At 53.0% G+C, this 23,909-nt stretch overlaps 13 protein-coding genes across 13 annotated transcripts; 5 read left to right on the forward strand and 8 right to left on the reverse strand.

Annotated features, from left to right (window-relative positions):
* Positions 1–532: 532 nt before the first annotated feature.
* N7474_000276 (uncharacterized protein) lies at positions 533–2,617 on the forward strand (the record flags this gene model as incomplete). Its single annotated transcript, XM_057191691.1, has 6 exons — positions 533–804; positions 883–919; positions 975–1,115; positions 1,164–1,470; positions 1,526–2,093; positions 2,158–2,617. Coding segments are annotated over 6 exons (1,785 nt in total), but the record flags the coding sequence as incomplete, so codon positions are not given.
* A 765-nt stretch (positions 2,618–3,382) lies between these two features.
* Positions 3,383–5,222, reverse strand: N7474_000277 (glycoside hydrolase family 18 protein; the record flags this gene model as incomplete). Its single annotated transcript, XM_057191692.1, has 4 exons — positions 3,383–4,718; positions 4,765–4,892; positions 4,942–5,060; positions 5,114–5,222. The coding sequence occupies 4 exons, from the start codon at positions 5,220–5,222 to the stop codon at positions 3,383–3,385; spliced, it is 1,692 nt and encodes a 563-aa protein (XP_057056645.1).
* Positions 5,223–6,502: 1,280 nt separating this feature from the next.
* N7474_000278 (uncharacterized protein) lies at positions 6,503–7,586 on the reverse strand (the record flags this gene model as incomplete). Its single annotated transcript, XM_057191693.1, has 3 exons — positions 6,503–7,082; positions 7,152–7,494; positions 7,547–7,586. The coding sequence occupies 3 exons, from the start codon at positions 7,584–7,586 to the stop codon at positions 6,503–6,505; spliced, it is 963 nt and encodes a 320-aa protein (XP_057056646.1).
* Positions 7,587–7,796: 210 nt separating this feature from the next.
* Positions 7,797–8,779, reverse strand: N7474_000279 (PQ-loop repeat-containing protein; the record flags this gene model as incomplete). The annotated part of the gene is made up of 4 exons (XM_057191694.1): positions 7,797–8,211; positions 8,269–8,484; positions 8,549–8,668; positions 8,736–8,779. The coding sequence occupies 4 exons, from the start codon at positions 8,777–8,779 to the stop codon at positions 7,797–7,799; spliced, it is 795 nt and encodes a 264-aa protein (XP_057056647.1).
* A 752-nt stretch (positions 8,780–9,531) lies between these two features.
* On the reverse strand, positions 9,532–12,528 carry N7474_000280 (glucan 1,3-alpha-glucosidase ROT2; the record flags this gene model as incomplete). Its single annotated transcript, XM_057191695.1, has 3 exons — positions 9,532–11,602; positions 11,654–12,386; positions 12,447–12,528. 3 exons carry the CDS (start codon positions 12,526–12,528, stop codon positions 9,532–9,534), a joined length of 2,886 nt encoding a protein of 961 aa, XP_057056648.1.
* Positions 12,529–12,819: 291 nt separating this feature from the next.
* Positions 12,820–13,598, forward strand: N7474_000281 (uncharacterized protein; the record flags this gene model as incomplete). The annotated part of the gene is made up of 6 exons (XM_057191696.1): positions 12,820–12,836; positions 12,950–12,980; positions 13,039–13,186; positions 13,243–13,308; positions 13,357–13,421; positions 13,470–13,598. 6 exons carry the CDS (start codon positions 12,820–12,822, stop codon positions 13,596–13,598), a joined length of 456 nt encoding a protein of 151 aa, XP_057056649.1.
* Positions 13,599–13,725: 127 nt separating this feature from the next.
* On the reverse strand, positions 13,726–14,352 carry N7474_000282 (uncharacterized protein; the record flags this gene model as incomplete). The annotated part of the gene is made up of 1 exon (XM_057191697.1): positions 13,726–14,352. One exon carries the CDS (start codon positions 14,350–14,352, stop codon positions 13,726–13,728), a length of 627 nt encoding a protein of 208 aa, XP_057056650.1.
* A 339-nt stretch (positions 14,353–14,691) lies between these two features.
* N7474_000283 (methylenetetrahydrofolate reductase (NAD(P)H) MET12) lies at positions 14,692–16,825 on the forward strand (the record flags this gene model as incomplete). Its single annotated transcript, XM_057191698.1, has 2 exons — positions 14,692–14,781; positions 14,834–16,825. The coding sequence occupies 2 exons, from the start codon at positions 14,692–14,694 to the stop codon at positions 16,823–16,825; spliced, it is 2,082 nt and encodes a 693-aa protein (XP_057056651.1).
* A 349-nt stretch (positions 16,826–17,174) lies between these two features.
* N7474_000284 (uncharacterized protein) lies at positions 17,175–18,561 on the reverse strand (the record flags this gene model as incomplete). The annotated part of the gene is made up of 3 exons (XM_057191699.1): positions 17,175–17,300; positions 17,360–18,431; positions 18,494–18,561. Coding segments are annotated over 3 exons (1,266 nt in total), but the record flags the coding sequence as incomplete, so codon positions are not given.
* A 262-nt stretch (positions 18,562–18,823) lies between these two features.
* Positions 18,824–19,807, forward strand: N7474_000285 (class I SAM-dependent methyltransferase; the record flags this gene model as incomplete). Its single annotated transcript, XM_057191700.1, has 1 exon — positions 18,824–19,807. The coding sequence occupies one exon, from the start codon at positions 18,824–18,826 to the stop codon at positions 19,805–19,807; it is 984 nt and encodes a 327-aa protein (XP_057056653.1).
* Positions 19,808–19,974: 167 nt separating this feature from the next.
* On the reverse strand, positions 19,975–21,491 carry N7474_000286 (tRNA-ribosyltransferase family protein; the record flags this gene model as incomplete). Its single annotated transcript, XM_057191701.1, has 3 exons — positions 19,975–20,152; positions 20,211–21,201; positions 21,272–21,491. The coding sequence occupies 3 exons, from the start codon at positions 21,489–21,491 to the stop codon at positions 19,975–19,977; spliced, it is 1,389 nt and encodes a 462-aa protein (XP_057056654.1).
* Positions 21,492–21,622: 131 nt separating this feature from the next.
* On the forward strand, positions 21,623–22,349 carry N7474_000287 (bifunctional thymidylate/uridylate kinase; the record flags this gene model as incomplete). The annotated part of the gene is made up of 2 exons (XM_057191702.1): positions 21,623–21,770; positions 21,817–22,349. 2 exons carry the CDS (start codon positions 21,623–21,625, stop codon positions 22,347–22,349), a joined length of 681 nt encoding a protein of 226 aa, XP_057056655.1.
* Positions 22,350–22,361: 12 nt separating this feature from the next.
* Positions 22,362–23,579, reverse strand: N7474_000288 (structure-specific endonuclease subunit SLX1; the record flags this gene model as incomplete). Its single annotated transcript, XM_057191703.1, has 2 exons — positions 22,362–23,298; positions 23,344–23,579. 2 exons carry the CDS (start codon positions 23,577–23,579, stop codon positions 22,362–22,364), a joined length of 1,173 nt encoding a protein of 390 aa, XP_057056656.1.
* Positions 23,580–23,909: the final 330 nt, after the last annotated feature.

Genomic DNA, 23,909 nt, shown 5'->3' on the forward strand with positions numbered 1-23,909 from the left:
TCTTTCTTTTTTTACGCGCGTTTGTTCTGTTCTTGTTCTTGAAGATGGTTGCTACTTTATGTGCAGACTAGACGATGTCTATTCGGTCTGCGCTTGAGTGAGTGAGATTGTCGATGACCTAGCTGATAATGTTGATCTATGACCGGTGTTTACGGGTGGAAGGATAGGGATGTTTATTTTCTCTTTGTTAATTACCTAATGGTTGTGAATTCGGATAGTCCAATCGACACCTAATCTGTTCGCTTGTGTGTTCTGAGAGTTGCTCGTATTCTAGAGATGGCGCGCGCCTGCTCGGTGATGGGACCGGAGATCCGACGGATCCATTTATTAGAGGAGAGCAGATAAATGATAAAGGCTGGTGGTTATCATCACGGGCTAGTGCTGATTGGGGGCGATCGCCGGAATTCATGGATCCTACCTTCCTGATTGATCCTAGCGAAATGCAGGGGAGCTATATAGCTCATTGCTCCAACCTAGCCGTGCGGGGTTCTCCGAATGAATGAATTAAGATCAATCCCCGGCTCCTCCCAGGACCCGAATTTCTTACGATCACCTCAGTGTGATTGGAAATTCAGAGTTCCAAATGCTGTCATATCCGAAGATCTCAATCGCAGCTGCAGCAGTGCTTGCGCACTCTGTCGCGGCGCAATTCGTGTCTGCACCAACGGACTTGACCACGAAGCAAGGTCATGCTGGCATCAACGTGCGATACAAGGAGGTGCCCCCTGGGATCTGTGAACAAGATCCCAATGTTAAGAGCTATTCTGGCTATGCTGATGTTGGGGAGAATGAACATATTTTCTGGTAAACAACCTTTCCGATTGCTCGCCCGTATCACGGAGCTAGCGCTTTGCTTCAGAAGAAGTGAGCTGACTAGAGCAGGTGGTTTTTCGAGACTAGAAATGGAGATCCGAAAGATGTAGGTTCCAGCACCTCTTCCTTGACTACAAGGAGATTTACCAACCAGCATTCAGGCACCGCTTACGGTCTGGATCAACGGCGGACCAGGATCGTCTTCAATGATCGGGTTATTTCAGGAACTAGGACCTTGCGGAGTTGACCACAAGGGCAAAGTATACAACAATCCGTACTCGTGGAGCAACGTGAGCAATATGGTAAGTTCCACCGCTCATTACCCATAAACCTTGCTCACCAGTCACCAGCTCTTCGTCGACCAGCCTGCTACAGTTGGGCTTTCTTATACAATCCCCGTCCCGGCTTACCAGGATAATGATGGCTATATCATCCAACTCCCTGACGAGACATGCCCCAGTTACGCCCAAAAATACGGGACATGCGGCACATACTCCAAGTCAGACGTTGCTTTGGTTCCCAATTCGACAGCAGGAGCAGCTCCGAATATGTGGAAGACTCTGCAGGGGTTCATGGGGGCTTTCCCACAGTATTCAAGGAATGGCTTCAATTTCGCTACCGAAAGTTACGGAGGTCACTATGGCCCCGTGTTCAATGGTAAGAGAGAGTCCCGGGTGCTAATGAACGAGAAGATATCCTAACTCTGGAACAGATTATTTTCTGGAGCAGAATGCGAAAAGAATTCCCGGCTCTATTCCGATTGAGCTTGAGAACGTTCTTATTGGAAATGGCTGGTTCGATCCCCTGATTCAATACCAGGCATATTACAACTTCTCCATATTCCCCGGCAACACATACGACTATGACCCATACAGCGTGTCGGTGAAGGCAGAATGGTACAACAACCTGTACGGTGAAGGAAACTGCGTTGACCAGACTCTGCAATGCTATGCCACGGGCCGAAACGACATTTGCTCCGCGGCGGACAACTTTTGCGCCGCGAAAGTTGAATCGCTCTATGACAAGTACTCCGGGCGCGATGAGTATGACATGCGTGAGCTGACACCCGATCCATTCCCATACGAGTTTTACGTGGACTACCTCAATCGCCCCGATATTCAAGCCGCCATTGGAGCTTATCAGAACTTTTCGGAATACTCTTATACTGTCGGCAATGGCTTTGGCAGCACAGGCGATGACGACCGGGAGTCTGGAACAATAAAGGATGTGAGAAGGCTGTTAGAGGCCGGAGTGCAGGTCACGATGTATTTTGGGGACGCGTAAGAACCATCCCTCTTTCGTGGCATGAAATGTGTGAACCGCGCTGATTCGACTACTAACTAGTGACTTTAACTGCAACTGGCTTGGAGGACAAGTTGTCGCGAAGGAAATTAACGCCCCAGGATACGAAAAGGCAGGATTTGCCAACATTACCACTTCAGACGGAATTGTTCATGGACAAGTCCGGCAGAGCGAGCTGTATAGCTTCGTGCGCATCTACGAATCCGGCCACGAAGTGCCTTTCTACCAGCCCCTGGCTGCATTAACGATGTTTGAGAGAGCTCTCTCGAGAAAGAATATTGCGACTGGAAAAGAATGTACCAGCCAACATGGCGGCTATAGGACCGAGGGACCGTCCACGAGCGACTACCGGGAGGGCAACAGTACGATCGTGTTCAAAGTGCTTCCGAGCCACGCTACTTACAACACAACTCTCAATGGGCCTAATCCTACCAAAAAGCGAGAGCAGTCGACTAGAAAGCAGAGAGGAAGCAAGAAGAAGAGTGGTAGGCGGATGGTGTGAAGCTCAATAGCGTACAGTAATCTCCAAAGGGTAGAAACGAAATATATTCCTGTTCTTAATTGTCACATTAAGTAATAGTCATAATGTCATCTGCTATTTACAATAGGTCATGCTGCTTCTATCGGAAAGGTGTTAACTGCTAAGATGTTGCCAAAAACAGGGGACCCAGGACCGTGGGCGAGTGATTGGTGGCGTTGAAGAAAATCAGTCATAGAATTCTAGATACATAATAGGATGATGGATAGTGAATAAAGCAAGTTTGAAGAATGTTTCGTGCTAAAACCTTCCATAAACTTGAAGGACTCATATAAAACCACGTAAGCACGTGATCTACAAAGCCCTGTTATTGTTGACTGGGCATATCTCAAATCACCAAAATATAGATTCATTTGGTTCAAACGTAGGACTGATGCAATAAAATAGTATATTATATGCAAGCACATCATCAGAATGCCTCCATCTTCAACAAAAAGCAACGCAAGCCCGCAGAGTCCAGAAAGGCCCACGGTGAGGGTTGTAGGCTGGCGACGGGATTATGAATTAAGGGTATCATGAGACAGTAACCCAATTGTAAGGGGAATCAAAGGTTATAGGAAGAAAGTGAGAAAGAAGAATCAAAATGAAATGGACAGTAGGTATTCGGGCTCTCTTGAAGAGAAGATAGGATGTGGAGCAAGCCCGCATCAACCTACGTGGCTGAATGGAAATCCCAAGAGACTTGTTGAAGCCTTGGCAAATTTATTCACAGTATACCGCGCTGAGGTATTAAGCACGGAACTGTCGACGGTGGTGGTGACCTCCGTGGTGATGTCCTCCCGCGTGACGTCCTTCTGTTCGACCATTGGCTTGGCGGAGAGTACTGAGAAGACTGAACAGATTGTTGGTGAGGAGTTCAGGGATAAGGTCAAGGCCCATATCATCCTTGGACTTGTCATCATTATTCTTGTCGTCATTCGAGCCGGGAGGATTGGTAGTCTTAGGTGGCTTGGGAGTAGTCGTAGTCGTAGTCGTAGGCGGCTTGGGAGGCTTGGTGGTAGTTGTAGCAGGCTTGGGAGGCTCCTGGCTTGTCGAAGTGGTCGACGTTGACAGGCTCGTGGGCGCTGGACTCGGGGTAGAGGACGAGGTCGAGGATGACGACTCGCTGGAACTCGACGGCGTGGGTGTGGCTGTGCTATCCGGGAGATCTTCGCCGTTATCGCTGGGGGTTGCGCTCGGCTCGTCGGAGCTCGTGGAAGTGGTAGAGGTCGTAGTTGTCGTCGTTTCAGCGCCAGTGGAGGAGTCCCCAGATCCAGATGAGGAGGAAGAAGAGGACGAGGACGCGGGTGGTTTGGAGGATGGTGAGGGATGCGGTGAGTTAGTGGACGAAGAGGAAGACGCCGAGTCCGACGCCGAAGTGGACGACGACGAACTGGAGAGCCCTGATCCCAATGCTTCCCGCACATCATCAATAAAGCCATTATTCGCATATGCCTGTGTCATATCCCACATCATAACTCCTCCGAAGCTATCGAAGGTCTTAGCGTACTCGATCACATCCTTCAACTTGGACGCGGGGATATAGCCGGAACTGGCGGCGGTCGTGTCGGCTGGCACTCCGAGGAGGACCTTGACGTCCTTGTTCTTGGATACCTTCTTGGCCCAGTTGTCCCACTGGTCAAAGTTGAACTTGGAGTCATCGGTGTTCTTGCTGAAGGCGTTGACGCCGCAGAAGTTGTTGTAGAACTGTACCCACACGGCATCAATTGAAACAGGGCCGTTGAGGATCTCCTTGTCGGACTGATCTGGGTAAGGACACTGCGGTGCAGCAGTCAAGAAGTACTTCTTATCCTTCTCAGCATCCATTAAGGAGCGGAGTTCATTCGCAAACGGAGCCATGTTCTGAACATTGGCCTCGAAGTCGAAGTCGAACCCATCCAGAGCGACATCTCCGAAGGGCCGTTTTGCGTCTGATCCGTCCTGCTTGGGCCCGAACGTCTCCCACATTAGCTGTGCCCCAGCCTTCGCCTCATCTTCTGATGAGAAGCCGCCCTCACTGTATGTGGCACCGCCGATGGATAGGAGAATTGTCTTTCCCTGGTCCTGGCAGGTTTTAATATCTTTTCTGTGAGGTGTCAGTTTAGCCTCACACAAGAACCATATAACCTTACGCAATTTGTGGGCAGTTCTTCAGCTGAGTGCCGGGAAATACGTCGCACTCCTTACTTGTAACCGAAAAATCGACTTCTGGAGCGCCTCCTGGCCCATCGATCATCATATCAAAGGCCAGGGGGATGACCTAGAACCAAGTCAGCTAATCATCCATAATTCCAAACCAATCTCCATACATTGATCGCATCGTCTAAAAGCTCTTCGTCAGCTTGTCTGCGTATCCACTGGATAATATCCAACTCACTTTTGCAATAGTAGGCTAGAGGTTGTTGTCCTTTACCTCCCGAGTTTTGGCCTGTAATTCAATTGATTAATTTTGTTCTCAAAGAACCTCATCTCTGTACACACCCCAGTAGACAGCCATGTTCGAAGATGAGTTCAAGTCCAATCCCGCCTGGGCCTTCCCCAGACAGGAGAGAAGCACCGCCCAGGGGAGAACAGCTTGATAGTTGCGCATTATGACCAAGCTGCGTCACAGATAACTGTGACAGATTACTATTAGAATGGCGCGTTAATGAATGGTTGGCGGCGCTAACGGTAAAGAAGGAAAAACAAAGAGACGCAAAAACTCCCGAAGGTCCTAGCAGGGTTAGGAGTCGTGTGCCACGGACTAAATAGCATACTCAGCGTTATTTTCCCTATTCTTTTACATGGAATCTGCCCATACCAAAAGCCCAGCCTGACCATTTCTCTTGCGTCACTAAGCCCTACGCGTGCAAGGTATGGCCCACCATGTCCACGCCAACAACAGTATTTGAGAGCTTCGGGTTTGGATTGCCGACGATCCTCATCTATTGGACAGTGTGTTGTTTTGGCATTTGGGTGTGCTGATTGGATTGTGATGTGGTCCTCCCTGGTTAGGCTTCATTCCATGCTTGTTGTCAGGGCAGCCGGAGGTTGGTCGAAGAATGCACGGCGGGAGGGACAACACTGTGCGACAGATGGCGGGTCTAGGCTGGTTAGTCTATGTTTCTAGGGATAAGATGCATGGCGGAGAATGAACCCGCGACATGTCGAGATTCTGCATCCCTTGTGTGCCTGCCGGTGGTGATGCATTGTGCGGGATGCCGCGGATATCAAGCCATACCCGGCCGGTGGCTGAATTTTTCAATAATTCCGGAATTGCCCTGAACTTTGTAGGTTACAAAGAGAGGCACCTGAGTCCTTTGTAGCTTTGAGTTCCCTTGCGAGTGCGCGGAATGGAGTCTTTGTTTATGAATCCATTGCCTTATTCTCTTACTGCAGGTTTGCTTGGGAGATCATAAAAATTGACAGTCATGAGTTTGCTTTACGAAAAGGAGAAGCAAGGGGAGAGAATATGCAGGAATAAAATAGGACTTGATCCTTATACTTGATTTGATGTCGCCAGCTTTGGACGCAGTTAGTTGCCTAATCAGGAAGTTATATATGCCTCAGGTGTCTATATCTCACCTCGCCTGCTGAGATTCGGCCTTCTTCGCACTTATATTGCACTTGATGGATTGCGTATGTTTTGTTTCACTTCATCCGTAGTGCCATCACTGTAGACACCTTACACGGTATCTGCCGCTTCATCTCAGACAATCAATATGGCTGCAACAGAAATATATCATTGATGCTTTTGATTTTTGTGTTAACACACTACTTGGTGTCATAAGTCACGACCGTATCCATTTTCTCAAATCTACAAACCAAGTCATCGAATGCCCTCAACACCTTTCCTGCTCAATATGCCTTCCACAAGGGACAGAGAGAGACCTACCTCGGAATGCCAATAACCCGACTAACAGCCTCCTCATTGCTCATACCTTGATCAATCACCCCGGCCACCTTCAACACATCCACAACGCCCTCAATAACCTTCGGATCGACACCGCGTGTCCCCGACGTAAACTTCACATCTTTCAGCCACTCAACCGCATCCTCCTTCGCATAGGTACACCCCAGCTCGCCCGTCCCGAGGAGCCTCACGACCTGGTCTGTATCAGATTCGAATTCCTTGATCCCCTGATCAAAAGCATGGAACAGAAGCTGCAGTTTCTGGTCATGCTGCGGGTCCGGGAAGGAAGACATCGAGGCGACAATCATCCACGACGGCCAAGGGGTGAAGATCTCGCCGATTTTCTTGAGCGGTGGTTGCGCTTCCCCCGATGTGGCGTGGAAGTAGGGCTTTGTGGTGAAGTGCTCCCACATGAAGAACTCCGCCGTGGGGGAGGGCTGGTCTGCTCCGGTGACGCCGTTGCGGAGGGCGCCGAAGGGGCCCAGCGGGACGCTGGTGAGACTGTCGGGTTTCCATCCTTGTTGCTGGGCGAGGACGAATGACATGATGTGGGAGCCACTACAGATGAGTTATGTCATGTCAATCCTGCGATTCAATTGAAGTCCATGTTGATAGACGAGCACATACCTCCCAGGTCGGCTAATCCCAACCCTCTTCCCTTGCAAATCAGACACAGCATCGATTCCGCTCCGATTCCGCCCTGTGACAATCGCCCACCGCAGCGGATTATTCACCCAATGTCCGACGACGGTGTACCCACCATTCTTCGGGTCCGTGTCCGCCTGCGCTTTGCCCGCCAGGCCGGCGACCCAGCCCTCGGTCAGGCCAATGGCTAGATCAATTTCATTGGCGCGCAGCGATGTGATCATGTGGCCCGTTCCCGAGGGGAAGGGGGTCAGCGCGATCTTGAAGGGCAGGGAGGATACGGCGGGGGAGCGGAGGGCAAGGTGGAGGGGGGCGAGATAGTGCTCTACCACCAGTTAGTGAATTGTCGAATGAAGTGATTAAGAGAGGGAGAGTACCAGGCACATAGCCGATGCGGATTGTGGGCTGGCCGTCCATCTTGGTTTGGTGTTGTCGTTGGCGGTGGTGGTGGGAGTAAAAAAAAAGATCCAGAAGATAAGATGTCATCATATTTCCCCACATCCGGAGGGGTCTTCCGCTTGCTCTCCAGTGATAATCGTACACAGTATTAGTCTATGAAATATATAAATGCCACGGCCAGTAACGAAATGCCCCGGTTTATCTACAAAGTTCCCCAAATGCTTGCTCTCACGTCATGCGAATGTCCTTCTCCTGCGCGCCCCAACGACCCTCCTGCTCCGCCGAACCGCCCCCAGCACGGTAAGAGGCCCGCGTAAACATATAGTACTGCACGCCCAGGTAGACGTCGCACATGCACTGAAACACACCGCACAGCTTGAACGCCAACGGGATCAGCTCCTGGCTGCAGAAGAAGTAGCTCATCTTCATCGAGTCGCCGATGAGCCAGGCTGCTAACACGGACAACCGGAAACCCTTGCATGAGTTTGAGCGGTAGTTGGAGATGATCTGGGGAACGGGAAGCGTTGCTTCGATGGCCAGGCCGATGTAGCCCAGGAGATTGATGTAGAACTCGGACTGGGAGACCGGGGTGAGGTGGATCACGGTCAGCGTGGCAACCAGGTAGGCTAAGAACATCCAGTATCTGATGACGCGACTAGCTTAGCATGGGGTCAATTTGGATGGCGTAATACAGACTCACGGTTTGGTGTTCTTCCACTGCCAAAACCCGTAGGGTCGCGCAAACCCACCATCGGCACTCCCGCCGCTGAAGGGTGTATGTTCGATCCCATTCTTCATGCCCGCAGATGGCCGATTCTCAAGCGCAACCTTGAGCAGGGTCCCCTGCACCAGGATCATCACGAGAGCCTGGGCCAGTAATGCGCCTGAATAGTAGGCGCCGAACCAATAGAAGACCCTTAATTCAATACCCATCAACATTATATCCCCGACAAATTTTCCTCACGGGAGCAAAGACTCACTTCATAATCGAGGCGACGAGCATGATGAGCGGGATATCGAGCGAGAACCCTGCTGATGTCCTTGAGCGGTGGATGCTGAGAATCTGGTCCGCGTAGGAGGTCAGGGGAGAGGTGATAAGACTGGGAGACGCGGGCTATGATTAGCTCTGGCTTCCACACTCAGATCGATGGATCGCGTTCAACGTACAAGATGGGGGCGCCATATTCAATGACAAGTGAGATGAGATTCATGACGCCGCAGATGGTCCGGAGGCCCGCGGGGCTTAATGAATGGCAATGGAGCGACAGGAACAACGAGTCCCAGGGAAAGCAGAACGCGACTGAACAGAGCGGTCCAATACGGCACAGACGGAAGACGTTTGGAAGCGAGTGACTGGTTGAAGGAAAGCAGCGAGGTTCAAGGTGGATCAGATCACTTCTTCAGGGAAAAAAAGGGCTTAGTCATCAGATCGATGAAACCGTGTGTGGCTGAACTAGTGCCAGCCGTTATGCAATACATAAAAAGAGGATCTGTACTCATTTGTATTAGGGCTACATGGAAGAGGCTTTTTTGGAGCTGTCAGCCCTATGGCTAGAGTGTCGCGTGACTCTCAGTTCTCGCCCTTTTTGCAAATTCTGAAAATGCAGATCCACGGTGCACCAAATGGAGGCCCAGAAGGAATCCCGGAGCTTGTTTTAAGCCACACCTTGGGGCCCCTAACCAAGAAGATGATTGTGACGCCTCGGATCCAATAGGCAAGAAACATGCTTTCGTTACGTATTACAATATCGGTGAATGTCACAGATTGATGGATTGTGCCACAGTATATCATTCGTGTGTCAAGATGTAATCTATCCTTGACAGTAGTATGTGGAGTCCAATTTTCGATGTAGAAAATACTTCGATCGATGCAATTGCCAAGGCGATTGTGACAAGAAAACAAAATGATGGGTGGGATTGAATGAAACCAACAATTCTAGATGCGCGCAAATATACATTTCATTCAGATCTTGGGGAATCCGAGTTGCCACGCCATTCCAATGCCCACGTTCGGATTCTTCACCACGGCATACGACGCCTTCCCGCCCTGCTGCTCATAGAACTCCAGCGGCGCCGTGCCAACCATCTGCCCATCCGCACTGACGCCCACGGTGGACTGTTTCGTCCAGGCAGCCGGCGGATCGATGATTACCACGCGTCCGAGCTTGACGTCCTTCATGGTCTTCAGGTACTCCGCCGTCTTGGGGCCTTTGGTGCCAATATCCTCCGAAGACAACGCGCCATCCCGGAATTGGAAGCGGCGGTGGATGTAGGCACCGCGCTCGTAGTCGAAGGTCTCGCCGTCGTCCACATACAGGGAACCCTCGGCCTCGCCGTTCTTGTTCAGGGTGATCACCAGGGTGTACGGGTCCCAGCGCATCAGACCGCTGCTGCGGCGAGGACGGTCTCGGCGGGGGATGATGTGACCACCCTGGATCAGCACGGGCGTCTTCTCGATCGGCGCAGGAACGGCGTGGGTCTTGCCGGCGCCCTGGTAGACCGTGTAGTCGAAGTAATCGTAGTACTTCTCGTCGTCGGCAAGGTAGACATGAGCGACGTCGACATTCTCGCGTACCACGGGCTTCGCAAGGATACCGGTATTGCCCAGGTAGAGCTGATCGTCAATGGCGAAGCCCGCCTCGTCATCTGGGTGGACGTAGTACTGGGGCTGCACGATCGGAGTGCCGTTGACCGAGGCCTCGTGGAAGGCCGTGTACCAGGCTGGCAGGAGCTGGTATCTCAGACGGATGGCCTGAGAGATAATGGACCGGTGGGGCTCCGGGACGAGGTACGGCTCACGGCGGCGGGTGTCGATGTGAGCGTGGGCACGGAAGAACGGATACCAGATGCCCGCCTGATACCACCGCGTCAACAAGTCTTTCTCCGGGTTGTGGAAGAATCCGCCAACGTCGGCACCAATGAAGGGGAATCCTGCAATGCCGTTGTTGAGAACCATTGGCAGGGAGACACCCAAGTGTTCCCAAGTGGCCTGGTTATCGCCGGTCCAAGTGGCTGAACCTCGCTGGGCGCCAGCAAAGTACGAGCGCGTCAGGATAAACGGCCGGCGCATCTCACCCTTGTTGCGCTCCAGAAGTGCCTGGTAGGTTGCGTTGATCAGGGTGAGACCGTTGAGGTTGTGGACATCACGGTGCTCCCAGTCACCATAGTGCACGTTGTCCTTGGGCATGGTTGTTTCCGGGCCATTGAATACCGAAGGCTCGCTCATGTCATTCCAGATAAACACGTTGGGCAGAGAACCCTTGAACCGGTCATACTTGTGCAGGCTAGACCACCAGGGATAGACGGCTGGGTTGAAGCAGTCGACCCAGTGGGACGAACCTGGCCAACACCACCCGTCATAGGCATCGCCATCCTTGTTCTTGATGGCGAGCCCCTTACTGTTCAGCTCCTGCGACACAAAGTAGTTGTCGGCGTTCTTGATGTGAGGATCAATGAGCACCACCAGCTTACGCTCGTGGTCATCAAGCTGTTCCTCCATGCCCTTCGGGTTGGGGAAGGTCAGCGGATCCCAGGTGAAGTACTTGCGGTCGTCGGTATATTCGAGGTCGAGCCAGATCACGTCATAGGGAATCTGGTACTTGTCGAACTTGGCGTCCACCTCCTTGACATCTTCGTCGGTCACATAATTCCAGCGACATTGGTGATAGGCAATAGCAAAGTGCTGGGGCAATTGCGTATACCCCGTGAGTTCGCCGTAGGTCTTGCTAATCTCTTTCGGGGAGGGGCCGAGGAGGATGAAGAGGTCGAGACGACCAGACTCAGAGAACCAATGGGTTTGAGTGTTAGTTTTCGACTTGGTGCCCAGGGAGAGCGGGTTGGCAGATGTGGTTGACTTGACAATGTCGACCCAGGTTTCGGCTGCATTGAGCCAGAAGACACCAACAGTGGAGTTCTTGCGGTGAGCCTGCATGAACGGAATGGAACCATACAAAGTCATGGGGCTGCTGAGTTCGTACTCAAAAACATCCGAGTTGTACATGCGGTATGGGTCATTGTGGTTCCCTTCGCCGCCTCTATAGCTTTATTAGCTCCATTTTCGGGGAGACTCGTGTTATAAGCCTTACCGAGTCTGTTTGAGCGACATCGAGTCCGCATGCTCCGGGATACCAAACACATGGTTGTAACCCGGGAAAGTGACATCAAGGGCAATACTCTCCGGACCACGCGGCTTGGAGTCAGTGTTGCCGCCAAAGGTCTCTTCCCACCAGGTATCCTCTTCCTCCGGGCGGTCTTCTCCTTCCTTCTCCACTTTCGGTCTCCAGTGTTCCATATTCAAGAGGCCCCGGTCATTCAGTTGTACGTGCGTCTGCCCGTCTCTTTGGAAGTCGACATGGAACGGAGAGTGACGGATGACTGCCTGATAAGCATCGCCAGGGCCGTAGAGCACCTTGGTGAAGCCAGTCTCGGTTTGGGCATTCAGCGTCGCCGACTTGCACACTTCCAAGCCTCCATTAAGGACCCACTTCCCAGTATCGTCATACCGCTTCTTGTTCACTTTGCTGTCATGGCGGAGTTCAATATCGCCCTTCAAGCGCGCCTCCTCGTCAACGATCAAGCGGGCAGCACCGGATTCGAGGAAGGACACGGTTAGGGGTAGCCGGAGTTTCTCATTGGCAGCGGTTGTTTTAATCAGGATTCCAGTCAGTTGGCCATCTTTGAAGTGCACCGTGGCTGGGTCGAGCTCATAGGGCGAGGTCCACGAGTCGCCCTTCTCCGAAGCATTGTCGGCGTATGCCCGATTGCGTTTACAGAACCCCGATTGAGCGCATGTTTTGAAATTCTCGTGTTTGACCGTCACTGCAATTCGCCGAGTTCGTTAGCACAAGCAATTGCCCGCAGGGGTAGGACGATGCTCACGTCCGGGGACAACAATGCATCCGACGAGGACTAGCAGGGACAGCAATAGCGTCCAGCGGGACGCAGGCCGGCTGCGGACCATAATTCAAAGCAACTAGGCTAACACAGATCTCAGAAATGATCAGGTGGTACCCTGCATCTGGAGGGTGGTGGTGCAGTTGAGTTGGGTGAAAGCTCCAGCCAGCTGGCCAGACGGGGCCGAGAGATAGGCTGGGGTAAGACACCTGAGGCATTTAATTCAGGCGGTCAGGCATCCACAGCCAACACACCCCTCCAGCCCCACCAACAAGTTTCTTCTTCTTTTCCTCTCCCACTTCCTTCACTTTCAACTCTTCCGCATCCCCGTCAATCCCATCCACTCCAATCCATAACAATGGCCGACGAGCAGACGTAAGCAATTGATCCTTCCTCTGCCCCTCAATGCCAGCTCTGGCCTTGCTCTACCTTACCTACCCGTTCCCCCCCTTCCTTTGCTAACAGCCAAGCTAACCCACTCGCTGCAGTTTCATTGCCATCAAGCCCGACGGTGTCCAGGTATGGATATCCCCGACCCAACAACTTCGCTCAATGGGCTAACAGACCTCTCAATTAGCGTGGACTCGTTGGCCCCATCATCTCTCGCTTCGAGAACCGTGGCTTCAAGCTCGTTGCCATGAAGCTCTGCTCCCCCTCGCAGGAGCACCTCGAGAAGCACTACGCCGACCTGGCCACCAAGCCCTTCTTCAAGGGTCTCGTTGCCTGTCAGTTTCCCGTGCTTCCGACTCAATCAACACACAGTCACTGACCTCCACACTAGACATGCTGAGCGGCCCCATCTGCGCTATGGTCTGGGAGGGCAAGGATGCCGTCAAGACCGGCCGCAGTATGTTTCCCGATCCCAGCATTCCAGTCATTCATTAACCATTTCTAGCCATCCTGGGTGCCACCAACCCCCTCGCTTCCGCGCCCGGCACCATCCGCGGTGACTACGCCATTGTAAGACCAGCCTCCCCGTTGTGTTTGTTCATGCTGACAATTGCACAGGACGTCGGCCGCAACGTCTGCCACGGCTCCGACAGCGTCGAGAACGCCAAGAAGGAGATCTCCCTCTGGTTCAGCCCCAGCGAGCTCATCAAGTGGAAGTCCAGCCAGGCCCCCTGGGTCTACGAGTAAATTACTCGTTCTTCCGCCGACTCAAACCGTGTCTATAGCTCCCGGTAGCATAGAATGCAGTAGCCAACAGTTACGGAAAATGAATCCTTTATTATACACATATGTACGATATCCCCGATCTACAACCCTAGCTCCTCCCCAGCAGTCTCCTGGCTGTATTGGCCGTCGGCGTAAGGATTGTCCTTGCAAACCACGGCGTGGCCCCGACACTCGCCGCGATGCGGACAGGGAGCAGTGCCTTTGTAATTGCGTAGGCCGTCGCGAACTCCAGAAGCAACCGTACCCCGGTCCGGTCCTTGTCCCTTTTACTAGCATCTGTCGTAGCCTCATGCTCCGCTACGGCATTCACGTCCGCCTCATCGACCCACCCCTTTTTCCGCAACCACTTTCCAAAACGCGCGGTCCCTTCTTCAAAAGCATTGTTCTCCCCGTCGGACGTGAGATCGGGCATCCACCCCCCATAATGGAATGCCGCGACGAGGCCGAATAGCGGCACCACGGCCGTGATCTCGTGGAGAATCAGAAATGAGGTTACATGAGTCACTGGAGCGCCAAGTAGGGGTGTGGTCAAGGTGCGCAAAAAGCGAGGGAGACGGTCATTGAGCTGGCGGAGGCGGGAGCGGGAGTCTTTAGGACTGGACGGAGAAGAGCGCGGAGGAGGGGGCGAGGTCGAGAGTGTGCGTCGGGAGACACGATTGGACGGTCGTTCTACCCGACGAAGGAGCACACGCAGGAAATGCGAGCGGGAGGTCATGGGTGGTTGGTTGGGGGTGAAAGGACTCGTGACGAGGGAAGAAGAGGAGAAGAGAGAAAGAGTAGTGAATAGTGTAGATCCGCAATCCTTCCATCCTCAGCCGCGCCGCCTCGGATCGCACGGGGCGTGTATTATTGGCTGTTGGTCATTGCCTTTAGCTTCATCAAACCAGTTTAGATAAAATGTATATAGAGGACCACCTTGTAGTTGTCCTGTTCATGCGGGATGGCCGGTTCTCGGTGCTGTCGTCAGTCAGTCACGGCCCACTCGGGGAACTTCTCTTCTTCGTCACATCCCCCACCTCTCCTCTTCCTCCTCCATTGGCAACCACCCGTCGCAATGGAGAAGAAGATCACCGAGAAGATCGCGGCCTTGCCGCCAGATGCCAACTATTTCTCGCTCGAGTTCTTCCCGCCCAGGACTCGCATGGTGGGGTAGCCCCGCGAGCATGTCCGTGATACCATAGCTAACCGTCACCCAGGGCTTTGCGAATTTGTCCGCCCGTCTGGAGCGCATGGCTCAGGCATTGCGCCCGCTCTTCGTGTCCGTCACCTGGGGCGCTGGCGGGAGCACGGCTGCCCGATCTCTCGAGCTGGCCGAGGTCTGCCAACGCCAGCTACAACTCACCACGGTCTTACACTTGACATGCACGAACATGAGCCGGGCGTTGGTGGACATGGCGTTGGAAGAAGCGAAAGTGCTGGGCATCAGAAACATCCTGGCGCTACGAGGTGACCCCCCTCGCAGCGAGGAGTACAACATGCACGGCGAAGACGATAGCAACAAGGACTTTACCTTCGCGGTGGATCTGGTGCGCTACATTCGCAAGCAGCACGGGGATTACTTTTGCATTGGCGTGGCTGCATACCCGGAGGGCCATCCGGCCGACTCGTTCCAGGACGTCCAGGATCCCGCCCGCGACCTGCCGTACCTCGTTGAGAAAACCCAGGCCGGCGCGGACTTTATCATGACCCAGCTTACCTACGACTTGGACGCCTATCGGAAATTTGAGGATATGCTTCGCACTCATGAATCTGGCGTCTTCAAGACCATTCCCATCATCCCGGGCCTGATGCCCATCCACAGCTACAAAATCCTGACTCGAGTGACCAAGCTCAGCCACGTCAAGATCCCGGATCCTATTGCCAAACGCATGGAGGATTTGAAACATGATGATGACGCCGTCAAGCGCGCAGGTGTGGATGTGATTAGCAACATCGTTGGCGGGATCAAAGAGCTTCAATGCCCCGGCCCGCGAGGTTTTCATTTCTACACCCTGAACCTGGAAAAGACTGTCTCGTTCATTCTTGAACGCTGCGATCTGATCCCGCCGTACTCGGATTGCCAGGATTCCGCCATCGACGATATCGGTGACTCAGTGCCTCTCGATGCAGTGCGTTCGCGGGTGAAACGCCGAGCGTCGTCTATTAACTCGCAGCCTCACAACCGAGTCATTGTCGACAAGCTCTCTGGCAAGGGATCATCCCAGGAGTCAGTGCACGAGGCACGCGCAGACAGCGCCGGACTGCCGGCCATGCCTCCCAACCGCAGCACCACTCTCCTGATCTCCGAGGGCCTGGGAGCGCTCGGACGAGAAGCCACATGGGACGACTTCCCCAATGGACGGTGGGGTGATGCGCGCTCGCCTGCATTCGGTGAAATCGACGGCTACGGGCCCTCGTTGCATGTCACTTCCGCCGTCGCCCTGCGCCTATGGGGTCATCCCGTTGACGTCTCCGATATGAACACACTGTTCCGGCGCCACGTCTCTGGCGAGCTACACATGGTTCCCTGGTCGGAAGGCGGCGCGGGAGAAGAGTCCGGCGGCTTGAATCCAGAGACTGAACTGATTCGCCCCGAGCTCTTGAAACTCATCGACGGCCGCGGCTGGTGGACACTCGCCTCGCAGCCCGCTGTCAACGGCGTACGCAGCGACCACCCGATCTTTGGCTGGGGTCCGCAGCGCGAAGGATTTGTATTCCAGAAACCATTTGTGGAGTTCTTCTGCTCGACGAAAGACTACAAATCCATCCTCAAGCCGCTATTCGAAAAGCACACTCACGACAAATTGACGTGGTTCGCCACGAATGCAACAGGCACTCTTGAATCTTCCTTCCCAACCAAGTCCTCAGGCGTCGATCTTGACGATCTTGGCTCGAACCCAGAGAGCGTGAACGCCGTCACATGGGGTGTGTTCCGCGGCAAGGAGATCGCCACCCCGACTATCATTGAAGAGGTCAGCTTCCGCGCCTGGGGCGAGGAGGCCTTCCGGATCTGGGACGAGTGGCGCCGGATCTACCCGCGTGGATCGCCGACGGAGCGCTTCATCGACCAGACCAAGAACGATGTCTGGCTGGTTTGCGTTGTTGGGCAGCAGTTTGGGGCAGGGACCGAGCCGGGCTCGAAGGAGGAAGAGGATGAGGTTAAGTGGATGTGGAGGGTTTTGGCGGGTGAGGGTGAGACTGATGCGTAGTAATTATATGCTATGCGTGTTTCTTTGGATATGTTGATAGCCTCTTGGACATAAAATGATAATGTGTATGATTCAAGACGAAGCAGCAGACTTTATAGCCTGTCAAAATCAGGACTACGAGTCATTTTATCTCAGCAAGGAACTTGTCCTTTACACGGTGCACAATTATCTAGTTCAATATTTCTTGCATCTAGAGTGTCCTGCTTCCATCCTTCACTTCCTTGTGTCGGAAACAAACTGCCATGCCATGAGAAGGCTGCCTGGAGAGACTGCAAGACAACTCTACTACGAAGACTGAAAAGTATCGTGGTTAGTTTGCATCTCATGAGAGGATGGGCGTGAAACATACCACAAGGAAAGCGACAAGGACGACAATGATACCTATCAAACACAAAATGAAGTAAATGTGCTGTTTGTTCTCTGCGTCTTCTTCGGCTGTCTGGGTTGGGAAGAGAGTCTCAATCCGCTTCTCAATCTATACATTGAGTCAAAAATAGTAAAGATTGAGGGCAGTGAAAGGTAAATTATGCGCACCTTCCCACAGACAATGTTAATCTGCAAGAAATTTGGGTCTTCGGGCGTGTTCTTCTTGTGGATTGCGCGAGTGTATCGCCGAAAGGTCCGAGTCAGGACATTCAGATTCTGAGTCGACTGGATCATAAGATCGCAAGCCTCGCCCCTAGTAATCTTGACATTGCGTTGAAAGATTGCAGGATTGCGGAAACACAAATTGAGACTAGCAATAGCCATAGCTTGCGGGATAGCGCAGAAGTTGAAGATACTTTGCTCCCGTAGCTCAGCCAGGTAGAAAATACACTCTTCGACATGCTCGAGGGCATTGAGAACCATCTCCGAGCTGCAGTTAAGCGCAGCACCGAGATTCTCGGGTTTGAAAAGATCCTCGAAGTTGTCAACATGCCTAGACCAGATTTCTTTCGGCCAGAATCGTCGGTCATCATCAAAGTCTTCGCGGATGTCGCGGATGATATTGGTCTTTTGGAGAAGGAGGCCCATTGACCTGCTGGAACGCTTCAATAGGCCTGGGTCGGCTATTTCCGCCGAAACAAAGAGGCGCGTGAGACCCTCGCCGACTAGGCCGGCGACATAGTAGCAGTATAAGTCGTACTCCTTGACAGTCTTGACAATAGCATCGTCCTTCTCTCCCTTCAAGGCTTTCTCTGCCTTCACGGCGTAGTCAGCCATACCATTACCCATCTTGTCCGCAATATCCTTGATGACGGCCTGGTACGCAGGCTTCAAGTTCTTGAATTCAGTGACCACATTGTGAAATTGAACTAAAAGTTCACGGTCCTTCTCCTCCGGTCGATTTCCAGTGAATCTCCAACCATCTTGTGTCAGGACGTCTTTGAACTCTCGGAGGAGTGGCTCTTTAGTCGCCAGAGGCAATGAAGTGTCATCCTCGATGGTATCCAGCCCCCGGAGGACTAGGTAGAAAATGCAGACCGGTAACAGTAGCTTTGGGTGTAGTTCCTTGATCACTGCGCTAAAACTCCGGCCTGATGTATCCAAGAATTTGAAGCAGGTCTTCTGTGCTTCGGTCTCGTTCTTTTCATTGCGCTCATGTGGTGCATGGTGCCGAAGTTTCCTACGTGACAATAGGATGGTTAGCAAACTGAGGTGAAATCAGATGTTTAGTGAGACACTAACCATTGGACAATTGACTTCAATTCAATGGGGTGGAAAGCATAGTAGATAGCATAGCCAACGAAACCCATGGTGGACTGTGAGGGAAAGACGTCCGAAGCTTGAACAGGGATACAGGACGCAAAACAGCAAAATAAATTACTTAAGGGATAATTAGAAAAGGCCAATAGAAAGGGGAACGCCGGAGTTGAAGAATAGAGAAGAATCCGTTCATAGATGCAGGATATCACGGGACTTGGGTTTACGGGATTGGGACATGCCGAACACCGGTCCTATAAAATCCATCTTCGGAGTCAAGTATTGACTGACCTCTTCTGGATAATTCAAGCGATCATGGCGTCCGCTGAAAATACATCCACAACATTTGCACCAGAGAGGACATTTCGTTCCTACAACCATTTACAGGGTATTGCCTACTCTCAACGCCGTCCGAACTACCACCCGAGCCTGTACAAAACCATCATCGACCACCACCGGTCTACTGGCGGTGAATTAACCACCATCCTTGATGTCGGCTGTGGGCCGGGTAATGCCGTCCGTGATCTTGCGCCGCATTTCATCCATGCCATCGGTCTTGACCCCTCAGAGGGGATGATCAGTACCGCGCGCTCGCTCGGTGGTGTTTCATCAAATGGCCAGTCTATACGGTTCGAAATATCCACTGCGGAAGAGCTCGGTTCCCAGAGCATGCCGCCAATTCCCAACTCCAGTGTTGACCTGATCATCGCCGCCACGGCAGCGCATTGGTTTGACATGCCGCGATTCTGGCGTCGAGCAGCTGAGGTCCTCAAACCGGGAGGAACTGTTGCCCTCTGGGCTGCGAGAGGCGGATATCCGCATCCATCCATGCCCAATCACGCCGCTATCCAGGCTTCCATGTTGGAGATTGAAGATCGATACTTGAAGCCTTATATGGAACACGGCACGCTGCTTGCGAAAGGGTTGTACACCGACCTCGGTCTTCCGTGGTCTATCTCCGAGCCTATTTCTGGATTCGAGCGAGAAACTTTCTACCGCAAAGATTGGAATAAGGATGTGCCGTGCTCGGAGGGTGACGGGTTCTTCGCGAGTCAGAGTGATCCTGGCTATTTAGCTGTGGGCCTTCAGGATGCGGAGAAGATGCTTGGAACTAGGGGCACAGTGATACGGTGGCGTGAAGCTCATCCGGATATGGCTGGAACCGAGTCTGATGTTGCGAAAATGATGTGCAAGGAGATGGAAAGGCTTTTACATGAAGCGGGGGTGGAGCAGGGCGATAAAATTGTTAGGATAGGCTTAGATGGAGTATTGTTGATGGTGAAAAGAGATCACAAATAAATTTATCTCTCATGTTTCATATGGCCAGAATATATATCTGGGCTAGAAGGGACCCCCCAGGGCACTTCAAATATATGCCAAAATCAAGAGGCAGGTCTTTATAAAGCAAGCCCAAGCATATCTCTTGTTTGACCAGGCCTTCTTCGGGTGCATTCACGATGCAGCAATTATACTTTCTCAGCAAATCCATGCCTCTCCAGCCCCTCCGCATCCGTATCCGGAGTAACAACAGAGGAAGACTGGGACTCGGCGAATTTCTGCGCCGCGTCGTCCAGTCGACCATACATGCGAGGCATGCGTCGGGGTTGATTTTGTTGTGCGGCGGGGAGATGGTGGCCGCGCACTCTGTGGTAGGCATCATGTATCAGCAAATCATGCGAGTAGAAATTGAAGCGCGACATACCTAGGGCCCTCGCCTGTACGCTCCGGCAATGAGTGCGCATATACACGACTGAACGCAGCGACATCCTCTTCGAACGAGCCACGATGGATACTGTCCCGAACGCCAGCGAAAAAGGCATCCATAACTGTGTGATTGTGTAATTGGAGCAGTACCCATGCAGTCATTTCTTTTGCCGTTAGCAGGTGGTGGATGTAGGCGCGGTGGTGGTTCCGGCACGTGAAGCATTCACATCCCTCGCGCAGCGGAGATGTGTCGATTGTATAGTCGGAGGACCAGAGATCAAGCCCCATGGGCAGCGGGCCGGATTGTCCGGCTGGCGGTGCCGGGAAGACAAACTCCAATGCGATTCCGGAGTCAGATGCCCAAACGATGAAGGGGATAGCTAGGAGATCTGCGCCGAGGGAGATCTCGTGCAGGACCTCGTGCGGGCTGGACGGTTCACTGAATAGTAGCCGAGGCAGATCACCCAAGGATTCTGGAATATAGGACAGCGAGGCCGACTCGTACAGCGCCAGTCCCGAGAGGTTCTCGCGGAATTCACTGGCCAGATCATCTAGATAAAGAGACTGCTGTGCATTCTCCAGCGGGAGCACTGGTGCAAAATACGCAGCCCTCGACTTGTTTTCCCGGTTATATAGTCGCTCCAGCGCATCGCGCGTAAATGCATGCGTACGATCTACCATCTTCCCACGCCTTTTCACACCGGGAGGCTTGTTCAGAACAATATCAGACAGTCCAATTGCAACATCCGGACGTAGCTGCTGTACGGCATCCAGATATTCCTGCGCAGAAAGTTGGCCGAACCCGTTGGTGGTTAGGACGGCGATTGAGGTGTCGGTATTGGTTGGCGGGCAGGGGATGGGAGGGAACCTGCGCGGACCGAGAATGAGCGGCATATCCTGAGACATGGACATGAATTTCTTCAGCGGTGACTCCTGCGCTGATGTGACGGGCGTGTGGTACACCGGAGATTTGTGTTTCTTTTCAACGACTGACCTCAGCCCCGGACCGGGGTGTCTACTGTCAGTTATCATCACCCAAAAGCTTCGAGGAAAACATACAGTCCTCCAGGCCTACATAGATACTGTTCAGCGCAGTGTGGTCGCGCAGCACATCGTGCGATATATGCGGCACGGCTCCCCGCGACGACAGCGGGATATAGTGCGGCGTGGGCAAGGGCTTCCGGCCAGCAATGGCCAGGGAGCCGACTCGCGGCGCCAGAATGGGGGCAGCAGGACTCAGCGCGAAGGTCACCATCGGAGACAGTGCCTCGGGGTCCATGGCGGCCGGTGGAGAGGGAAGAGGAGGAAGAAGGAAGGTGTTCCTTATCGGAAGAAAATGCCCGTCGATAAACACCTCTCGGTCCGTCTCGATTGTTCCGACAACAACCACCACCACCACTTCAGTTCACCATGACCCTGTTAGAATCCCAACCCACACGACGCGGTGCGCTCATTATCGTCGAGGGACTTGATCGGGCCGGCAAGTCGAGTCAGTGTGAGCTGCTGCGAGATCAGCTTCTCGCCAAGGGGCACGCGGTTGAATACATTCGGTTTCCAGGTGTGTATGTCGACATTGATTGCACTATGGAACTGATAGCCTATAGACCGAACAACACCCATCGGCAAGCTAATAGACAGCTACCTGCGCAATGCCTCCCACCAAGACGACCACTCCATCCACCTGCTCTTCTCCGCGAACCGCTGGGAACTCGCCAAACACATCCAAGACACCATCGCTAACGGAACCACCGTGATCGTCGACCGGTACTCATACTCCGGCGCAGTCTACTCGGCCGCAAAGGCCAATCCTACGCTCTCGCTCGAGTGGGCGTGGCAGCCGGAGGTGGGACTGCCCAGACCGGATATCTGTCTCTTTCTCAGTATCTCTCCCGAAGAGGCGGCGAAGCGGGGCGGATTTGGTGCGGAGAGATATGAGAATGAGACGATGCAGGGTCGCGTACGCCAATTGTTTGGGACGATTATTGACCGGCAGCGGGACGATGTCTATGTTATTGATGCGGGGAAAACGATGGATGAGGTGTCCGGCGAGATTGTGGACGCGGCGGTGAACTGTATTTCGCGTTTGGACGCGATTGGGCCTCTGAGAGCCTTGGGACCGCTTGCAATTACCCCATGAGCGCAATTAAGCTCATTCAACCAGCTCAGCGTCATCCCACTCGCTGTCTTCAATGACAATCTCCAGTTTGGACGGAGATGGAGCGGATTTGTTCTTCTGTCGGCCTTCAGATTCAGACTCGGATGCCGGATCTACCGCCTCAAACCAACGGTCGTCTAACGGAGGGTCTTCGGGGTCCAAGTGATCAGGCTGATCGTGTGCTCGTTGCGAACGACTTTTGGTCGAGGGTTCGGCTGAACCGCCGCGAGCTGCCTGGCGCTCTCTTTTCTCTTTTCTTTTCAGAATTGCTCGAGCTTCCTTTTCTGCCCGATTGCGCAGGCTGAGTTCTCGCATCATGTCCGGCCATTGCACCACTTGCCGACACGTTGGACAGTCTCCCTGGGATGGAATTAGGCGGTCCGGTTCGGCAGCGTCGAGGAATTTGGTAGATAGACATAATATATGTCCGACCCCGCGACAATTTGCTCGTGGACACACCACAATCTGCTCTGCTTCTGGATGGACCGGACTCTTACATACGCTGCATCGTAGATCTTCGGCATCATCTAGGAGAAACGTGGACTTTTCGAGATACTCCCCGAGTCTTGTATAGTCGACCGAGAGGTTGTGAATGCTACCCACTCGTTGGTCTTGTCGCGGATCGTCAGGGACGACTGGACAGTCTCCGTCCAGGATCAGCTGGATATTTGCCGGAAGTTGCTTATGCACCCGGTCGCTCCAGACTCTCCAAATACGGTAGACATCAGCGCAGAAGAAGCGCACCCTCAGTGGCCCGCTAGAAAAATAGGCCGAACGGAGCAGAGCCTGCATATCCTCTAGATGAGCTGTCAACGATCTCCTGGAGCGCGCGGCGCGAGACTTGGGTTTCCCCGTCTTGGGATCAACAATGATTTTATCTTCGTCGTCCGAGTCGATATGCCGAGATCTGTCCGGGTGTTGCCATGCCCATCTGTACCAATTAACTTCGAATTGTAAGTACGAGCGAGGTACTTACTCAAATTGCAAGGCCCCCACGCGACTCATGAATCCTTCAACCACCAGGACCATCTCCCACGGTCGGAGCTTGTCCCTGGCCGTGCGTTTGGCCCCGCCCTTGGCCTGGCCGTTGTGCTGGCTCAGTCGGCGGCTCGGGCTCGGGGTCGAGCCGATGTATAGCGAGGCATGCCGGACGGTGGATCGAAGGAGATAGCAGCAGTAGTATGCTGGGATGGGCCAGGGGTGTTCATCCATCCGACCGATATCGTCTACTCGCAATCCGGTCGAGTGTTTGTTTGTTATAGACTCAAAGCGACAACATCACATGATGTTGTACGATGGAAGAACGATATCGCGATTCAACAGATGGCTGACGTGTCACAGGCCGATGTCGTCGGAGATGATAAGAATATGGTACATAATTGTACTAACACACACTAACCAAGGCATACTTAACTATATCGTTAATAACAACAAGTCACTACGAACTGAGCTCAGTCGCAATAATAATGACCCGTTTGCGGCACAGACCGTCGTGACGACAGGGTACCGAAAAATACACTATCCCAAGCGGGCCTCGGTGGT

Source organism: Penicillium riverlandense (assembly GCF_028828495.1).
Source record: "Penicillium riverlandense strain IBT 135883 chromosome Unknown utg000001l_segment0_segment0, whole genome shotgun sequence".
NCBI lineage: Eukaryota > Fungi > Ascomycota > Eurotiomycetes > Eurotiales > Aspergillaceae > Penicillium > Penicillium riverlandense.